This window comes from Passer montanus, unplaced genomic scaffold, assembly GCF_014805655.1.
Source record: "Passer montanus isolate IOZ18808 unplaced genomic scaffold, ASM1480565v1 scaffold17, whole genome shotgun sequence".
In the NCBI taxonomy this organism is placed as follows: Eukaryota; Metazoa; Chordata; class Aves; order Passeriformes; family Passeridae; genus Passer; species Passer montanus.
The window spans coordinates 11,847,394-11,861,662 of NW_024364270.1; the positions used below are offsets into that span (position 1 = coordinate 11,847,394).

The following is a 14,269-nucleotide window of genomic DNA, read 5'->3' on the forward strand; positions in this document are numbered from 1 at the left end:
AGTGATAACACATGACCAAGGATAATGAAGCCTGAAAGGAAACCTAAATAGCCATTATCAAAGCTATTTCATTAAAACCTGAAGGGCAATGGCAGAGAAAGAATTTTTTGTACATCCAAGGAAGGCAGAAGCCAACTAGACACACGGGGGACTGGAAGAGGAGGCAAAACTGCAGAGCTGATGCAGACGAAGGAACCAACCTTCTTCAGATCAGAAAATAATCTTTGAGAAACTGATGAAAAATTAAAAATATATATCTCTACATATAGGGCCTCTACTTAACAGCAAGTTATATCATTCCAAAAAAATTCAATAAAAAGAAGACACGGGTGTAACACATCCAATACCTAAGACGTATTTTTGTGCATTCAAATCTCACCATAAGAATTTGAACTTGCAATATTCTAGATGCTATTTAGATCTTGCCGTCTTTTATTATTTAATGTTTCTGAATGAGAATTTTGCAATTACAAAAAAAAAAAAAAAACCAAACAAAAAAGACACAAAAACCCCCCACAAAACATACAAAAAACCCCCACCACAACATCAAAGAGGAATATGTATCAAAGCAAAGTGCTTAACCACGCAGATTTCAGTATGAAATTCAATATTCCATGAAGATTTTCATGGACACTTAATTGACCTCTGGGGACTCAGTCCCCAAAGCAGAATTGAGTACAGAAAACTAAACTTGTATTTTGCATTGACATGCTCATTTCTGGAAAACCAATGGATTATTCTAAATCAGTAGATGTGGGTAAAATATGTAGTAATATTTGATTAAACCAGCACTGAAATCATAAAGGATTGTTGTCACATGGTACTCCCCCCTCTCCAGGCCTTTCCAAAGATAAGCCCTAGCTGGAAAGACAATGACACAGTGATAAATAAATTAGCAGTCATGTACATTTGCAAAATCTTCAAGGAACACTGTCAAAAGTAGCCAGTAAATACAGCATGCTATTCCCTGAAAGCTGAAGGAGTAGACTCACTCAACCTAAAATACAACTGTCTTGCATAGGAAAATGTAATACCAAAAGGAAGGCCACAAACAAAACCCAAAACAAACAAACAAACCAAAAACCCAAACATACAAAAAAACCCCACAAAACTCAGCAATCCCAGAGAGCTGCATTTCCTGTGTTATCTGACTGGATAACGATATTTAAAACTTTTTTTACACTTAACAGCACACTTTCTATCTCAAAGCATCTAGTCTTCACTCACTTTGTTTATAGAGTACTCATAAATGCACATTCGTCTAAATTATCCATTTTAAATTGGCAGTTAAACAGGTAGGCTAGACCAAAAAAAAAACAATCCTTAAACACCACTTTGAAAGACTTGTTTTTTGTATAGTGGAAACAAAATATAGACTATCTGCTCCCAAGCTACTGACATTATTTACTTTATTGAGAATATTCCCCTGAACTACTTAACAACAACCTAATCCATTCTGACTCTCAGCAGCAGCACCTGTTCCACCTCAGTGGTTCATACACCAGATCAGGACCCTGACTCTCTTCCTTTCAAAGCCAAGCCTTCTCTTTTCAGTAGAAAGGAGGTTGACATCAAATATCTCAGGAATGAAATCCTGACAATTGCTACCTACCATTAATTACCCAGGCCTGCCACTTGCATGTAATTCCCTTGGGAAGGCTCAAGCAAACAAAACATAGCTGAATTAAATGTGACATATGAAGTTCAGATAAGAGCATCAAAAGCCATTACCATTCTCCATTAAAGCACACTGGTTTCACCAGATGGGATTGTGAGGAAATTCCGCTGTAACCACCAAAGCATTGAGTACATTATCAAAATTTTATTTCTTCCTCCAGAAAGAAACGTAGCATGAGCTGAAGACACCATTGAACTCTTCTGGTAATGGCAAGACTGGCATTCAGACTTCATATACTCAATGTGCTATTATGACTAGAAGGGTGGGCTACTGGTCTGAATTTCTCAGAAGAACAATCTCATTTATACATTGGTTTTAATCATTACATAATTTGCTTTGAGATCCCCATTAGCAGTGCATTACAGGAATTTGTGTGCCACAATCTGAAAAAGAGCTGAGTGCATGTTCTGACAGGCTGGGGAAAATGCAAGAGGCAATTATTTCAGTAACAACAGCAGCACTGTTTCTCTAACTGGTTCTATAATACAGCCTGGCGCAGGAAATGATAAAAAGCTCTTACAGAGCTATGCAGAAAGGGTAAGACAACATTGATAAGGAAGCTTCAAAGGATTTGAGATAATACTGGATGGGAGAACTGGAGAAGTTGCCTGCCTGGCCTGTCTGGGCGAGGACCCTTGCACCTCCCAAGGCAGAGCCAAAACGAATATTCATCCCTGCTCTCCCAGCAGCACTGATCAGGTCAGGAGACTACTGTACTCTTGTGTCCCCTTTTTTTCCCTAGGGATTTCTTTATTCTCTAAAATCTGTTGAAGTAACTACATGCATTACTTGTTTCCTAAGGTAGCTTCCAACTATTTAATTTGATTTAAAAGAAGCACATAAATGGCTCTAGTTCTTGTTTTCTATGGGTGCTTTTTAAAGAAAAACAATACAAACCCAGCCAAGGACATCCAGCTTAGGGAGCAGCTTCAGATGTACTTGTGCCAGAGAGACCACTTAAACCCTTATATCACCATTGGTACTGGGGAAGGTTTGTGTGGACAGGGAATAACAATAAATCTTACACATTTAGTCAGATAAGGAAACTACAGAATTTCACTTCAGGAGCAACTGCAATCTCACATCTACTATGCTTCATACAGCAAAACTATCCTTTTCCTAAAGCAGACAGCTATTCACTTGCATTCAGAACAAAACAACACAAATCAAAATGAGTCACATAAACACATGAAATGCATCCTTATGCAAGTTTGTGTACCTAAGAAGGGTGTACCCTCACCCTTCTTAGGTACACCAAATTGAGGAAATACCAAGAGAGCGTGGTCAAAATCCTTGAAAGATACTCAAAGATTAGACTTACACAAAAAGCATACACTCTGTCAGGAAATTAAAGTATACCAAAGACAAAACTAAGAAACACCCTGCTGTAAACTATAAATATACTCAACAACCACTTGAATGAATGTACCAGTACCTAGCCTGTAACTAGAAATCCTATTTTCCATTATAAGGTTTCATCCTTCCCAACAAACAGACCCATGTTGATAATATTAGCTATAAAACAATTAACATAGGATGCCCCTTAAAATATTTGTCTCTTCCTATATAAGAACACAGATTCTTTGGAACATGTGTTTCCTATACACATATCCAAAGAAACAAAGCTTAGTAACTCTCAGTGAAAAATGAAGTTAAATGTGACTATCTAGAAGCTATTTTTTTTATTCTTGTCATTATACATATGTTCTCAATAGTGTGAAGAAGTTTGCTGGGGACTTTGAAATATACAGGCGGCATTTTTAATTCAAATCCTTATTGCTGGTTTGAGATAAAGCTTTAGGATCTGCGAGATAAACTGACCAGCTGAAGTTAAGAAATTGCACGACACCATGTAGGGACAAAGCGATGCTTTACCTGTTACCACACTGACAGGCACACTAAGTGATGCTGTTTAGGGAGAACACACGAGTCTGGCCACTCCCTGTGGCCCATTTCTCTTCCCAGCATCAATCACAGCAATACAAATATTAAAAGAACTATTCCTGCCTATTCAATTTAGCAGCCATTTTGGATGTAGAATCACAAAATCATTAAGGTTGGAAAACACCTCAAAGATCACTCAGCCCAACTGCTAAACCAGCACTGCCATGTTCATCACTAAACTGTGTCCCCAAGTGTCACACACATTTCTTGAACACTTCCAGGGACAGTGATTTCACCACTTCCTTTGGTAGTCTATTCCAGTGCCTAACCTATCCTTTCAGTGGATAAATTTTTCTTAATATCAGTTCTAAACCTCCCTGGGGCAAATGGAGGCTGTTTCCTCATATTTATGAGCCTGTCCAATCCCTGTTTGAATCTGCTGACACTATCTGTCTCCACTACCTCCTGAGCTAAAGAAACACAGCAGCAACCTGCAGAGTTACCAAACCCCATCACGCTAATGTTCTATGAGTCACACAGAAATTGTGCACCACTACCACCTTTGCTGGGAGCACAGACAGATTCAGAAGACTCACTGTATTTAGAGAGGCAGTAGATTCTGCTATACCCGAAAAAGCTTTCCAGACCTGATACAGAATTTGCATAACCAAAAGCTTGTCTGCTCTTCCCAGCTCTATCAACAGATCTAAAAATATATTCACCCCCCCTACAAACCCAGCAACTATGCACTCTTTGGATAGTTATTCCAGTTCATCGTGAGACTGGCAAGGTTCATTCCTCCCCATTGAAGTATTCTTGAATACAAATAATGACTGTATTTGATTTGCTTTAATTAAACCTGGAAAGGTTTCCCAAATTTTGAGGAATATATGAGGAATAACTAGCTTACTTTTCCTTTTGACTCACTGCCAAGTCCAAGGAGTTTTTAAAACAACAAAAACCTACCGAAAGATATACAGGAACACCTGTCCTGCTGACATTTAATGGAAGAGGTACAGCCTCTCTTTCCTTTTGACTCACTGCCAAGTGCAAGGAGTTTTTAAACAACAAAAACCTACAGAAAGATATACAGGAACACCTGTCCTGCTGACATTTAATGGAAGAGGTACAGCCTCTCAAGTTATCATTTAAACATATATACAACCAACAGAGTTACAATGCAGCTTTACTCAGTTTAACTTCCCTTTTCTCGTCATTTTACCTGTCAAGTCTCCAACGCCTGCTTGTAGCTTCACAAGGCTCCTCAACTTCATAGAAGTCAGTGCTCTGGTCTTCCACGCTGCTGGAGTTCTGCCATTCAGAGCAGAGATTTCTCCTAGCACCCATAGCAAAAGGCAAGTTCTCATACTCAGGTATTTCCTCATAGTGACGCACATTCTCATACTCCGGGTCACAAGTGCTGGTTACAGAATTCAAAGGCATTTGGGACAAATTCTCTCCCACAAGTCCATGTCTTTCAAAAGACTCCAGCCTTTGGTTATTTCGCATCTCGGGCTGACTTCTGTTTCTCTGCCTCTTCTTCTGTAATGACGGACTACTTATTTCTACGGAATGTGCCTTGGCAGATTTAGTTTTCCTTTCACTGCCCACAGACCCTATATTACTGCTGTTGTTTCCATACCCATTCCCATTGGAAAGGTTGGCAATAGCACTCTCCACTGACTGGCTGCCTTTAGACAGAAATTTTTGGAAGTCACTTTTCTTTAAGCAAACCGACAGTTTCATGTTCAGAAGCTTTTTCAAACTATTTTTCTTCTGATGGTCTTTGCAGGGCTTGTCTGTCCTGTCCATGTCCACAGCAGAGAGAGACTTGGCCCTAGGCTTCGTCACAACAGTCAAGTGGCTGAAACTGGTGGCAGTTTTCAATGATTCAGAATTTCCTGAAAACGGAAGAATAGGATGAGGTAACTTCCAGACGGGTTTTTCAGAAGAACGTTTGGGTATGTCACAAGACGAAAGTGCATCCTGCTCCTTGGCTCGTGGATGTGCAAAGTGAGATCCTTCTAGAAGGCTGTTTGATTTGTCTTCACTGGAGGTGTAAGAACTTTTGTCCACAAGCTCTGCTGAAGCAGCTTTTTTCAGCAGGCCAGCAGCTGGAAGGCCATGCCTCTGTGGTTTCTTAGGAATAACTTTTGGGGAACTCTCATCCTTTGTTTTAACTTCTTTGTTTTCCAAGTTTTGTGGGGAAACACGGAGGCTGCTGGCAGCAGGTGAATGCTGACTGCTTGCCAATTTGAGCTGCTTTGGCAAACTCATGGACAGGGTATCACACCTGACAAAGTCAGTCCTTCTGTCCACAGCATCTAGCATACTGGTGTCATCTGTTATCTCCTCCATGAAGTTATGGTCTGCATTTAAAGAAGATTCAACATGTCTCCCCAAATCAGGACTTCCATGTGAAAACTGAGGCAAAAGACTTTGTGAAGCTGACTCTTTGACAGCAGGCTCCTTTACCTGAGACATTTTTTCTGCATTGCTTTGAGTTACCTCACATTTTTCAGGATGAAACACTTCTGCATTATTATTATAACAAACACTTTGACCAAGGACATTAATTCTTGCTGGCTTTTTAAAGCTTTGGTCCACAACACCATAAGAATCTTTCTCTGAATTAGATGGTTCCTTTGTTCCTTCTCCTGTGCTGTCTATGCCATCCTGACGGACTAGACATGCAGCACGTGGCTTTCTTGGCTTAGGGATAGGAAGCACTTTGAAGCTCAGAACTGAAGATATTTCAGGGGAGGCTTTATCAGCATCTGCTTTCATCCCTACTTCACCTGAAAACATCCTATTGCTGCTTAAATTTTCATTCTCTAGAGTTTCCTTGTCCAATGGGGAAGAACAACTGTGACTATTTTCAATCAAACTAGGACAAATTTCAGGCATCTGAAACTCATCAGCAACAATCTTACCATCAGCATTTTGTTGCTTCCCTTTAATTACCTCAGAAGATGACGAAGATTGTACAAGTTCCATAAACTCTATTTTAACATCATTCTTGGAACTGCTGCCATTCCCTTTGTCAAATTTGTCTGCATACCTGTGCCTCACAGGACTGCTGTTAGGAAACACACCATGAGTTAGGACATCCTTAAGTTTCTCTTCCAAAATGCTGGCTTTCAAAACCACCTGACTTCTACTTGCCAATTTTTCATTGTGACTATCCCCCAGAGACAGAGCATTTCTTTCACCAAGCTTGATGTTTTCTAAGGTGTCAAAGTGCTCGAGAATTATCTGAGTTTTACAGGTGCTCTCTCCATTTCCAAGTTTATGAAAGCATTCAAATTTGCAAGGTGACACAGGTAGAATATATGCTGTATTTCCAGTACTTCCTTCTGAGGTTTCATTTTTATAGTTCAAATGGTCTAGAGTTTGAGAAGAATCTTCCCTGTGCTCCTCAAAGCTTTTTGTGCTTTTTCGTGTAGACAATGGAGGTTTAACTTCTGGGATGGAGGAGCTCTTGAGAACCTTTGGTTTGGGTGCAATTGCTGGCTTGGTTTTCCTTGCTGCTTGTATCCCACCAGAAAGTACAATATCAGGCTTCGGTGCAACAGGGGGAGGCGCTGCCTTGTGTCCTAGGACAAATTTTGGTTTGGGGGCCACTGGTGGCTTCTTAATTTCTAGGAAGGATGGAAAACAAAGACTTTAGTCACCACTGCCCAAAGAACAACTTCACCTGCAATGCAGTAGCATTAAAAGCTTTCTAACATTTGTGATCTACAGGAACTCAATGTGTGAATGAATACATTTTTCTCTTAAAAGCATGCCCTCCTTCCCTACACCACTTCTTTACTAGTTGCCTGCCTTTGTTTTAATAGACACATCAAGGAGTGGTAGGGAAGTTTTCAAAGTCTTTTCATAAACAAACAGTTTAACGTAATATTAGTACACGTACTCCCTCACATGCTAAAGACTGATGCCAAGAAAAGCAGAGCAGATTTGCCTGGTTCTGCAGTTTTAACTGTAATACCATTTAAAAATGCTGCAAGTATGTTAAGTGCCACACATATAATAAACCACAAAGACAATAGGACAGCCAGAATAGCAACCAGGACAGTTCTGTCCCTTCCTCCACTACTTTGAGAAAAGGGTAACCTAAAATTCCTCGTTCCCTTCCTCTCCTCTTCAGACAATACTGAGATGAATTTCTGTACCAGTTGCAAAACTGGCATATCACTACCAACAGTTCAGTTAGTCTGTGGTATGAATTTAATGCAGTAATTTGTAGCAAGGCAGTACCTTTTTATTGTAAAACACTATTTCTGTGCCTTGTACAAAACTACTCTTCCCAACTTCTGTGAACTAGAAACAGTCACCACTATTATGAATTATGACCCATTTGGCACAACAAGATGACAAACCCCAGGGAGTGTACAGCACTCAGGAGAAGGAGCTCATGAGGAACTTTGAGATTGTGGAGTTTTGATCCTGTTGTTTGAGTGGTTTTTTGTTGGCTTTGTGTTGTGGTTGCTTTTTTTTTAAGTATGTCTGAAACATTTGAATATTTCAGGAGATTATTTATGACCAATTCATTTCCATATGCTGGAACATTTTCAGATTTCTAAGAGCTTTGAGCGTTTTTTGATATGTGCAAATTTATAAAGTAAACTAGTATCTCGTGCTGTTTATGTATCACCTCTGTATTTACTACCCCTATTTTGATCAATATTTTAATATACTCTCAGTAATTCATATACATGTTAAATAACACCCTCAAGAAAACATGTTGGTTAATGTTTCACATGCAAATAGATAGGGTAGGGCATTGATTTATTGTTCTCTTTGAAATGTGGGTTTGGTGTTTGGTTGTGTTTTACCACCATTATTACTACAGATATGCACTGTATCTTAATCTCTAGTTTAGATTAGAATGAAGTTTCAAAGTTTAGGTTTGTTTTGTGGGGATTTGTTTGCTTGAAGGAAATCTATATAGGTAAAAAATAAAATTAAAAAAGGGGGCAGATGCCCTCAGTTGTAACTATTTCCTAAACAGCAAGGCACTGCTCTACGAGAGAGCCAGAAACAGTAAAACCATGTTTTTCCAGGACATTAATCACTAAATGGTACCCAGACTGCCTGTACCCACACTTGGAATGCCTGTCCTTGCTCCCATTATATTAGTGAAGAGATAAACCTCTGATGGCAGAGTCTCTGATGTGTCTCATGGAAGAAACAATTTTTAAGAAGTTTTACAAGAGGGAATCCAGAATTTCTTCCCAAAGGTACAACTTCCTATAGCCATTGTCAACAGTGACCCAAGTACCACTTACTGCCAAGGCTATCCCCACCTTCTGCAACTCCTCTAAAGGGAAATTTCCCACAGAGAGATGAATCAACAATTTGCTAGGAAAAAAATAAAATTAACTCTTTAGGTGGGTGACTACTGATCCTGAACAGCAAAAGAGCTGTACACTCACTTGCAGACAAGTCAACAGTTTATGCAATTGGAATATGAAGTGATGGCAATAAAGGAGCAGGTGTTCCAGAGCATAAAAACAAAGAAGGCATGCCCAGATTGTCATAGAACACAACACAGTAGTAACCTGGGCCATGTTCAGTAATATTTACCAAGTTATTAAAGCTCCCTGGAAACAGGAGAGAGACAGGCTGCTTTGGAACCCTTCCTGATGCCCCAGTGAGAGAAACAGACTGACAAAGATACAGGAGATTAAACACTGGCTAGGTAAGCAGTATCCTGTGGATTATTTTTCCCACACACAAACTGAAGTTCATAAACCTTGCAAGTTTCTCTCTCTATTGTGGGAGTGCCTAAGATTTTGGATACCACCAAACCAGATTACTCTGCACGGCTTTTAACTAGTATTTATTAGGGAGCACACCCCGAAGTTATGATGTGACACCATTACCTGAATATAAACTATCAAAAACTTCCATGGTTTTATTAAAACAAAACCATGAAAATGTAAAGAAAAGCAAAACAAACAGACCAGTTTGTAAGTCAGTGGAAGAAACCTGGATAATGAACAGAGCAGAAAAATTCACTCCTGATAATAAGTGCAATTCAACGTGATTTCTGAAGCCTACTAGAATTTTTCAAATTACTTCAACGTTAAAAAGCATTCACAGACAGAAGAGACCAGCAAATTGTGTGGGATAATAAAGACACCACTGTCTGCTTTAAACTGATTGCACATTACATCTAGAGTAGATATGGCCCAATGTATTAACAGGCACATTACAGTCTCGGTATCAATACAGATCTGCAGTCAAGTGCTCCATCAGAAAGGAATGTGGTGAAGAGCCCTTTCAAACATAAATGTGATGTGAGAGGAAAGACTCCAGGAAGGGAATGCATACCAGTAGTTTTCCTCAACAAAGTATCTTTAAGTTTCTGAAGAATACAAGCAATGAACTACTCAGAAAAAAATTACAGCAGCTGACAAGGGTGAAAGTATAGTAGATTGACATTAGAAATTGAGAATTAAACTTCAGTTGCTTATAAACTAATGCAATTCACTGTTGGATGAAAAACACATTTCTACGTATCAGTGCTCTAAAAGGGACAATTTTCCATCCAGAATAGAAAAAAAATCTAAGTAGGAGGCAACTGTTATATATAAAGGTGTAAGGAATGACTGGAAGTCATATGAGAATGACTTTTGCTAAATGGCAAGCAAAAGCAAGGTAAAAAACCAATAAATATAATCAAGGAAATGTTATAGAGCAAATGCATGGGGTAGTTAGTTGTTTGGACAGTGGGCTTTTTCCTGGTGCCATGTGGAACTAGCTATTCACCTAAGGACAGAGACGGTCGGTTATGCTTAGGAGAGAAAAAAAATTGAAGAGAGTTTGGAAATCATTGTACATAGTTATTTTACGAGAGCTCCACGCAGGTCTGAACCTAAGCAGTAAATAATCTGCTAAGCATAAAAGATGAAGGGAGTTGAATATATTTCTGTACATAGCACCTACCAGACTGTTAGTGAAATGCAATGTCACCTTCCAGCAACCTCAGAAATAACTACAGAAGCATCCAAGGTCTAAAAAATTATGTTTCAAATCCCAAGGAAGCTCATCCTGGTTAATTTAACCAAGAATTTAAAAACTAAATGGTAATAGAATATATACTTACACACATGTGAAAGGTTTTGGGTAACAGATGGCTCTTGAATCACAAAAAAAACCTCAGAACCAAAAAAAACCCACCTAACCCCTGATGAGATTCCATAGCTGACCACTGAGGTTTGACATGTTCAAACTAGAAACAAAGCTCTAAAATTCTTATGAAACCTAAAGGATAATTAACTACAGAAATATCTCACCTAGTATTGTGGTGGAGCCACAAACACTTACAGGCAACCTAAATTCACTTTCTGACATGTGTAGAATTTCCAGAGGGAACTTTGGACTAGACATTGGATTCTCTAGCCTGTCATACTCAGGAAATTAGAGAATCACTACGATTTTCCCCACTCCCACCTCATTTCTCAAAGAGAATCCCTGCATCCAGGGATTCCAGTAATAAATGCAAATCTGAGTAGAAATATAAAATTTGATTTGCATAAACAGATGAAACGTTTAGGAGCCAGAGAAACTGTCAAAGATATAGCCTCCAACCTGTTTGACTATGCAAAGGAAGAAATCTATAAATAAAATGCCTAGCAATACTGCCATCACCAACAGGAAATCTGCTGCTCATGCAGGAACAGCCAATACCATGCTCAGTGCTGAAGAAAAAAAAGTGCTTAAAAATACCAACACCTAACCCCCTTAGAAAAAGTAGATTTAAAGGACATTCTTTTTCTAACAACAAATTGCCATTAGCACTACCTGTGCAGATCAATGCACGTGCTCTTTGCCTGGCTTCAGGTCACAGCAGAGAAACAGACATTCATCCTCTGGTGAATTACATCCTTCAGCATGCTGAGGAAAAAGCAACACCCGTTCTCATCCTGCTGATCTCCTCTGTGACCAACACCTGTTATTGCCTGACTGCTAAGTGCTCCTGTTCTGCCTTTGATTTGTTTCAGAGGACGATGAGAACATCCTGAAACAACTTCTACTCTCAATCCTTTGACCCCAAAGTGCTGCCCATTTCTGTTCTTCAGATGACAGAATTTGACAACAGAGGACCTCACTTAAAAACACTTGTGTGTCTATGCTCTATCATGACAATGAAGAGAAAAGCCAATAAGATAATGCAATCTTAAGTATTATTATTACACAGTTTTAAATCCTTCTCAAAATCTTATCTCTTGTTCTCTTCTCTGCCCTACATAGCAACAAGGAGAAACAATGATATATGAAGGTGAACTGAGGCAAACGATCAAATGGAACTACCCCTTCTGCAATAAACCCTTCTGTTGCTAAAGGAGTGCTTTTCCCAGGTAATTTTTATGCCAATTCCTTTGAGATCATGCTAACAACTTTCATATTTAGGAACAACAAAAGAAAGGAACAAGTCATGTTAACTTGCACCTGTCCATGAAAAGGGGACAAATGGTTCTAGGCACTATCAAGCTGATATTATTTGATATTCCTTTGCTTACAATGCTTCACATGAACAGAGGCTCCCCTCATGGTATTCAGGATGCCCCATGGGACTATCTCAAGTCACCTGGGCAAGATCCTGCAACCTACCCTAAAGCAATGTCCCTTCTGAACCACAAAACAGCAGGAAGAAAGTAAAACAATAAATCAGCGTGGCATGAGATTTTGACAGCAACTCAGCCTAAGCTTAAGAAAAGGGTACACAATCAAATTACTACAGGGTAAGCAAAGGTGTGAATTTAAGAGATCAGCTACTTTATAGAAGCTGGTCATATGAATACTCCTATCTTACCACACAATTTATATGGCAGTTTATTCCTTTTCACCTATAAGGTTACAGACATTTCACATACTACTTGACAAATCTATTTCACACACACACTAGGAAAAGAAAAGGGCTTCAAACAGCTACCACGGAGCAGCTGGCCCAGAGCAAACATAAGCATTGGCTTTCTTGTGGCACCTTGTTTACATGTGCACTGTATTCTCAGATAGAGCAAATCACATCTGTAGGCTACATATGAAAATAATGGGATGCCCAGAGGGTACCTACCAAGAGATCAATGTGCTGCTTTTTCTCACATGAAGGAAGAGCTTGCTCCAACAGCCAGTTTGATGTTCCTGAGACTATTTTGGGCACAAAACACTACAACTCACCGTCTTGAAACAAGAAAGCCAGTCTGGCTTTTAAAGAACATGCAGGGAGAAAGATACTGCTTATGTTTGGGATATGCTGAGAGATTATTGCACTGGCACTCAATACACTGCAAAAAGAAACAGATAAAGTATTCTAAAACCCCTGTTCTCCAGCAGCCTAAATTTTAAAGACTCACTACAAGGCTTTTCAGGTCAATTACTTTGTTTTCAGTTACAAAAAGAAAGTTTCATTAGGTAAACACCTCAAAAAAGTATTGTGAGATCATTAGTTTATTTCCTGCAAATGTTTATTTATTTTCTCATTATGGAGAGGCTCTGATTTTCTCAGGTGCCACAATGCTCAAAAGAAACAAAAAAAGGACTGAGTCATAACATCCCGGAAGATAACACATGTAGTTTTTAAAGTACAAGGGAAAACTAGTGGTTTCCAAGCCACTAGTTTTAGAAAACATCCTAATTAAACTGCAAAAGGAAAACATCCACTTCAAAATCTTAGGCTGTTCACTGACTTATTGAAATAAACCAGGAAAGTTAGGGATAACTTCAGAGCAAGGACAAGAGATGAATAAACAACCTTTTAAGATCACATGCAGAGACAGAGCTGAGTAACTCTAATGAGACTTGACACGTTCGAGGGTTAAAGGGACATTAAACGCTGCAGGCCTCATTTTTTTTCAATCCTTGAAAGCAATGAAGTTTGATTGGAAAAGTCATGTTGATTTTGTTTATTCTGTTCCTGCTATGTTTTTTCCATTTGAACTACATTTCTGACATTAAAATACATTTTTCTCATTGTTGTTGTCAAATCCAATTTCAAGCCTAAGCTATACATTCTGCCCACATTAAATAAGCTCTATAGATTCACATATAAGGACTGTTTCTTCAGCAAGAAATAATAAATGTCAAACTCATAACTCTGAGCTTTTGTTTTCTCCTTTTAAAGGCAAAGCACATACTTGAAGCCAGCATAATACTTTCAGGCAGAAAACGAGTAAATGGACATTCATTGGCATATGTATGTAGTGTGTATATAAATATATCTTGTGCAATGCATGAGAAGGCAATGGCAGGAGTAGAGCTGCAAGGGAAGACTGAAACCAGCATATGGGTTGATCACTACAATGAGATAACCTTCAAATTATATAGAAGTAGTTTTAAAAAGTGCAATAGTTCCTTAGCTGCAACAATTCCAGACTTCCATATATATTTTAAAATTTGTAAGCAACAGCTGTGGCAGAACTCCATCATGGAGTTCTGGACTGAGATGTAACTGAAACAATTCTGTAGAGGAAATAGAAAAGATACACAGCGAGACATTGACTATGCACTGCATTATTTAGAAAGGCAGAAGGTAAGCTGGAGCAAGGTTAAGGCTGGGTTACCAATCTCAGACCTTTTGGAAGTTCTGTCTTTGGGGAGAAGCTGTGTTTGAGGTTTCTCCCCACACCACAATCCCCTCAAGCAGCTCAGTATTTCTCTTAGAGAAAGCCCTGCCTATCAAGCATACACCTGCAAATG

The 14,269-nt window shown here is 39.0% G+C and overlaps 1 protein-coding gene across 1 annotated transcript in view; it reads right to left on the minus strand.

Annotated features, from left to right (window-relative positions):
* Positions 1-14,269, minus strand: part of FGD6 (FYVE, RhoGEF and PH domain containing 6) — a 72,660-nt gene that overhangs the window by 55,890 nt on the left and 2,501 nt on the right. Inside the window, exon 2 of the mRNA XM_039704170.1 lies at positions 4,785-7,203. Within this exon, the coding sequence (XP_039560104.1) occupies positions 4,785-7,203 (2,419 nt within the window). The remainder of the gene's footprint in view (positions 1-4,784; positions 7,204-14,269) is intronic.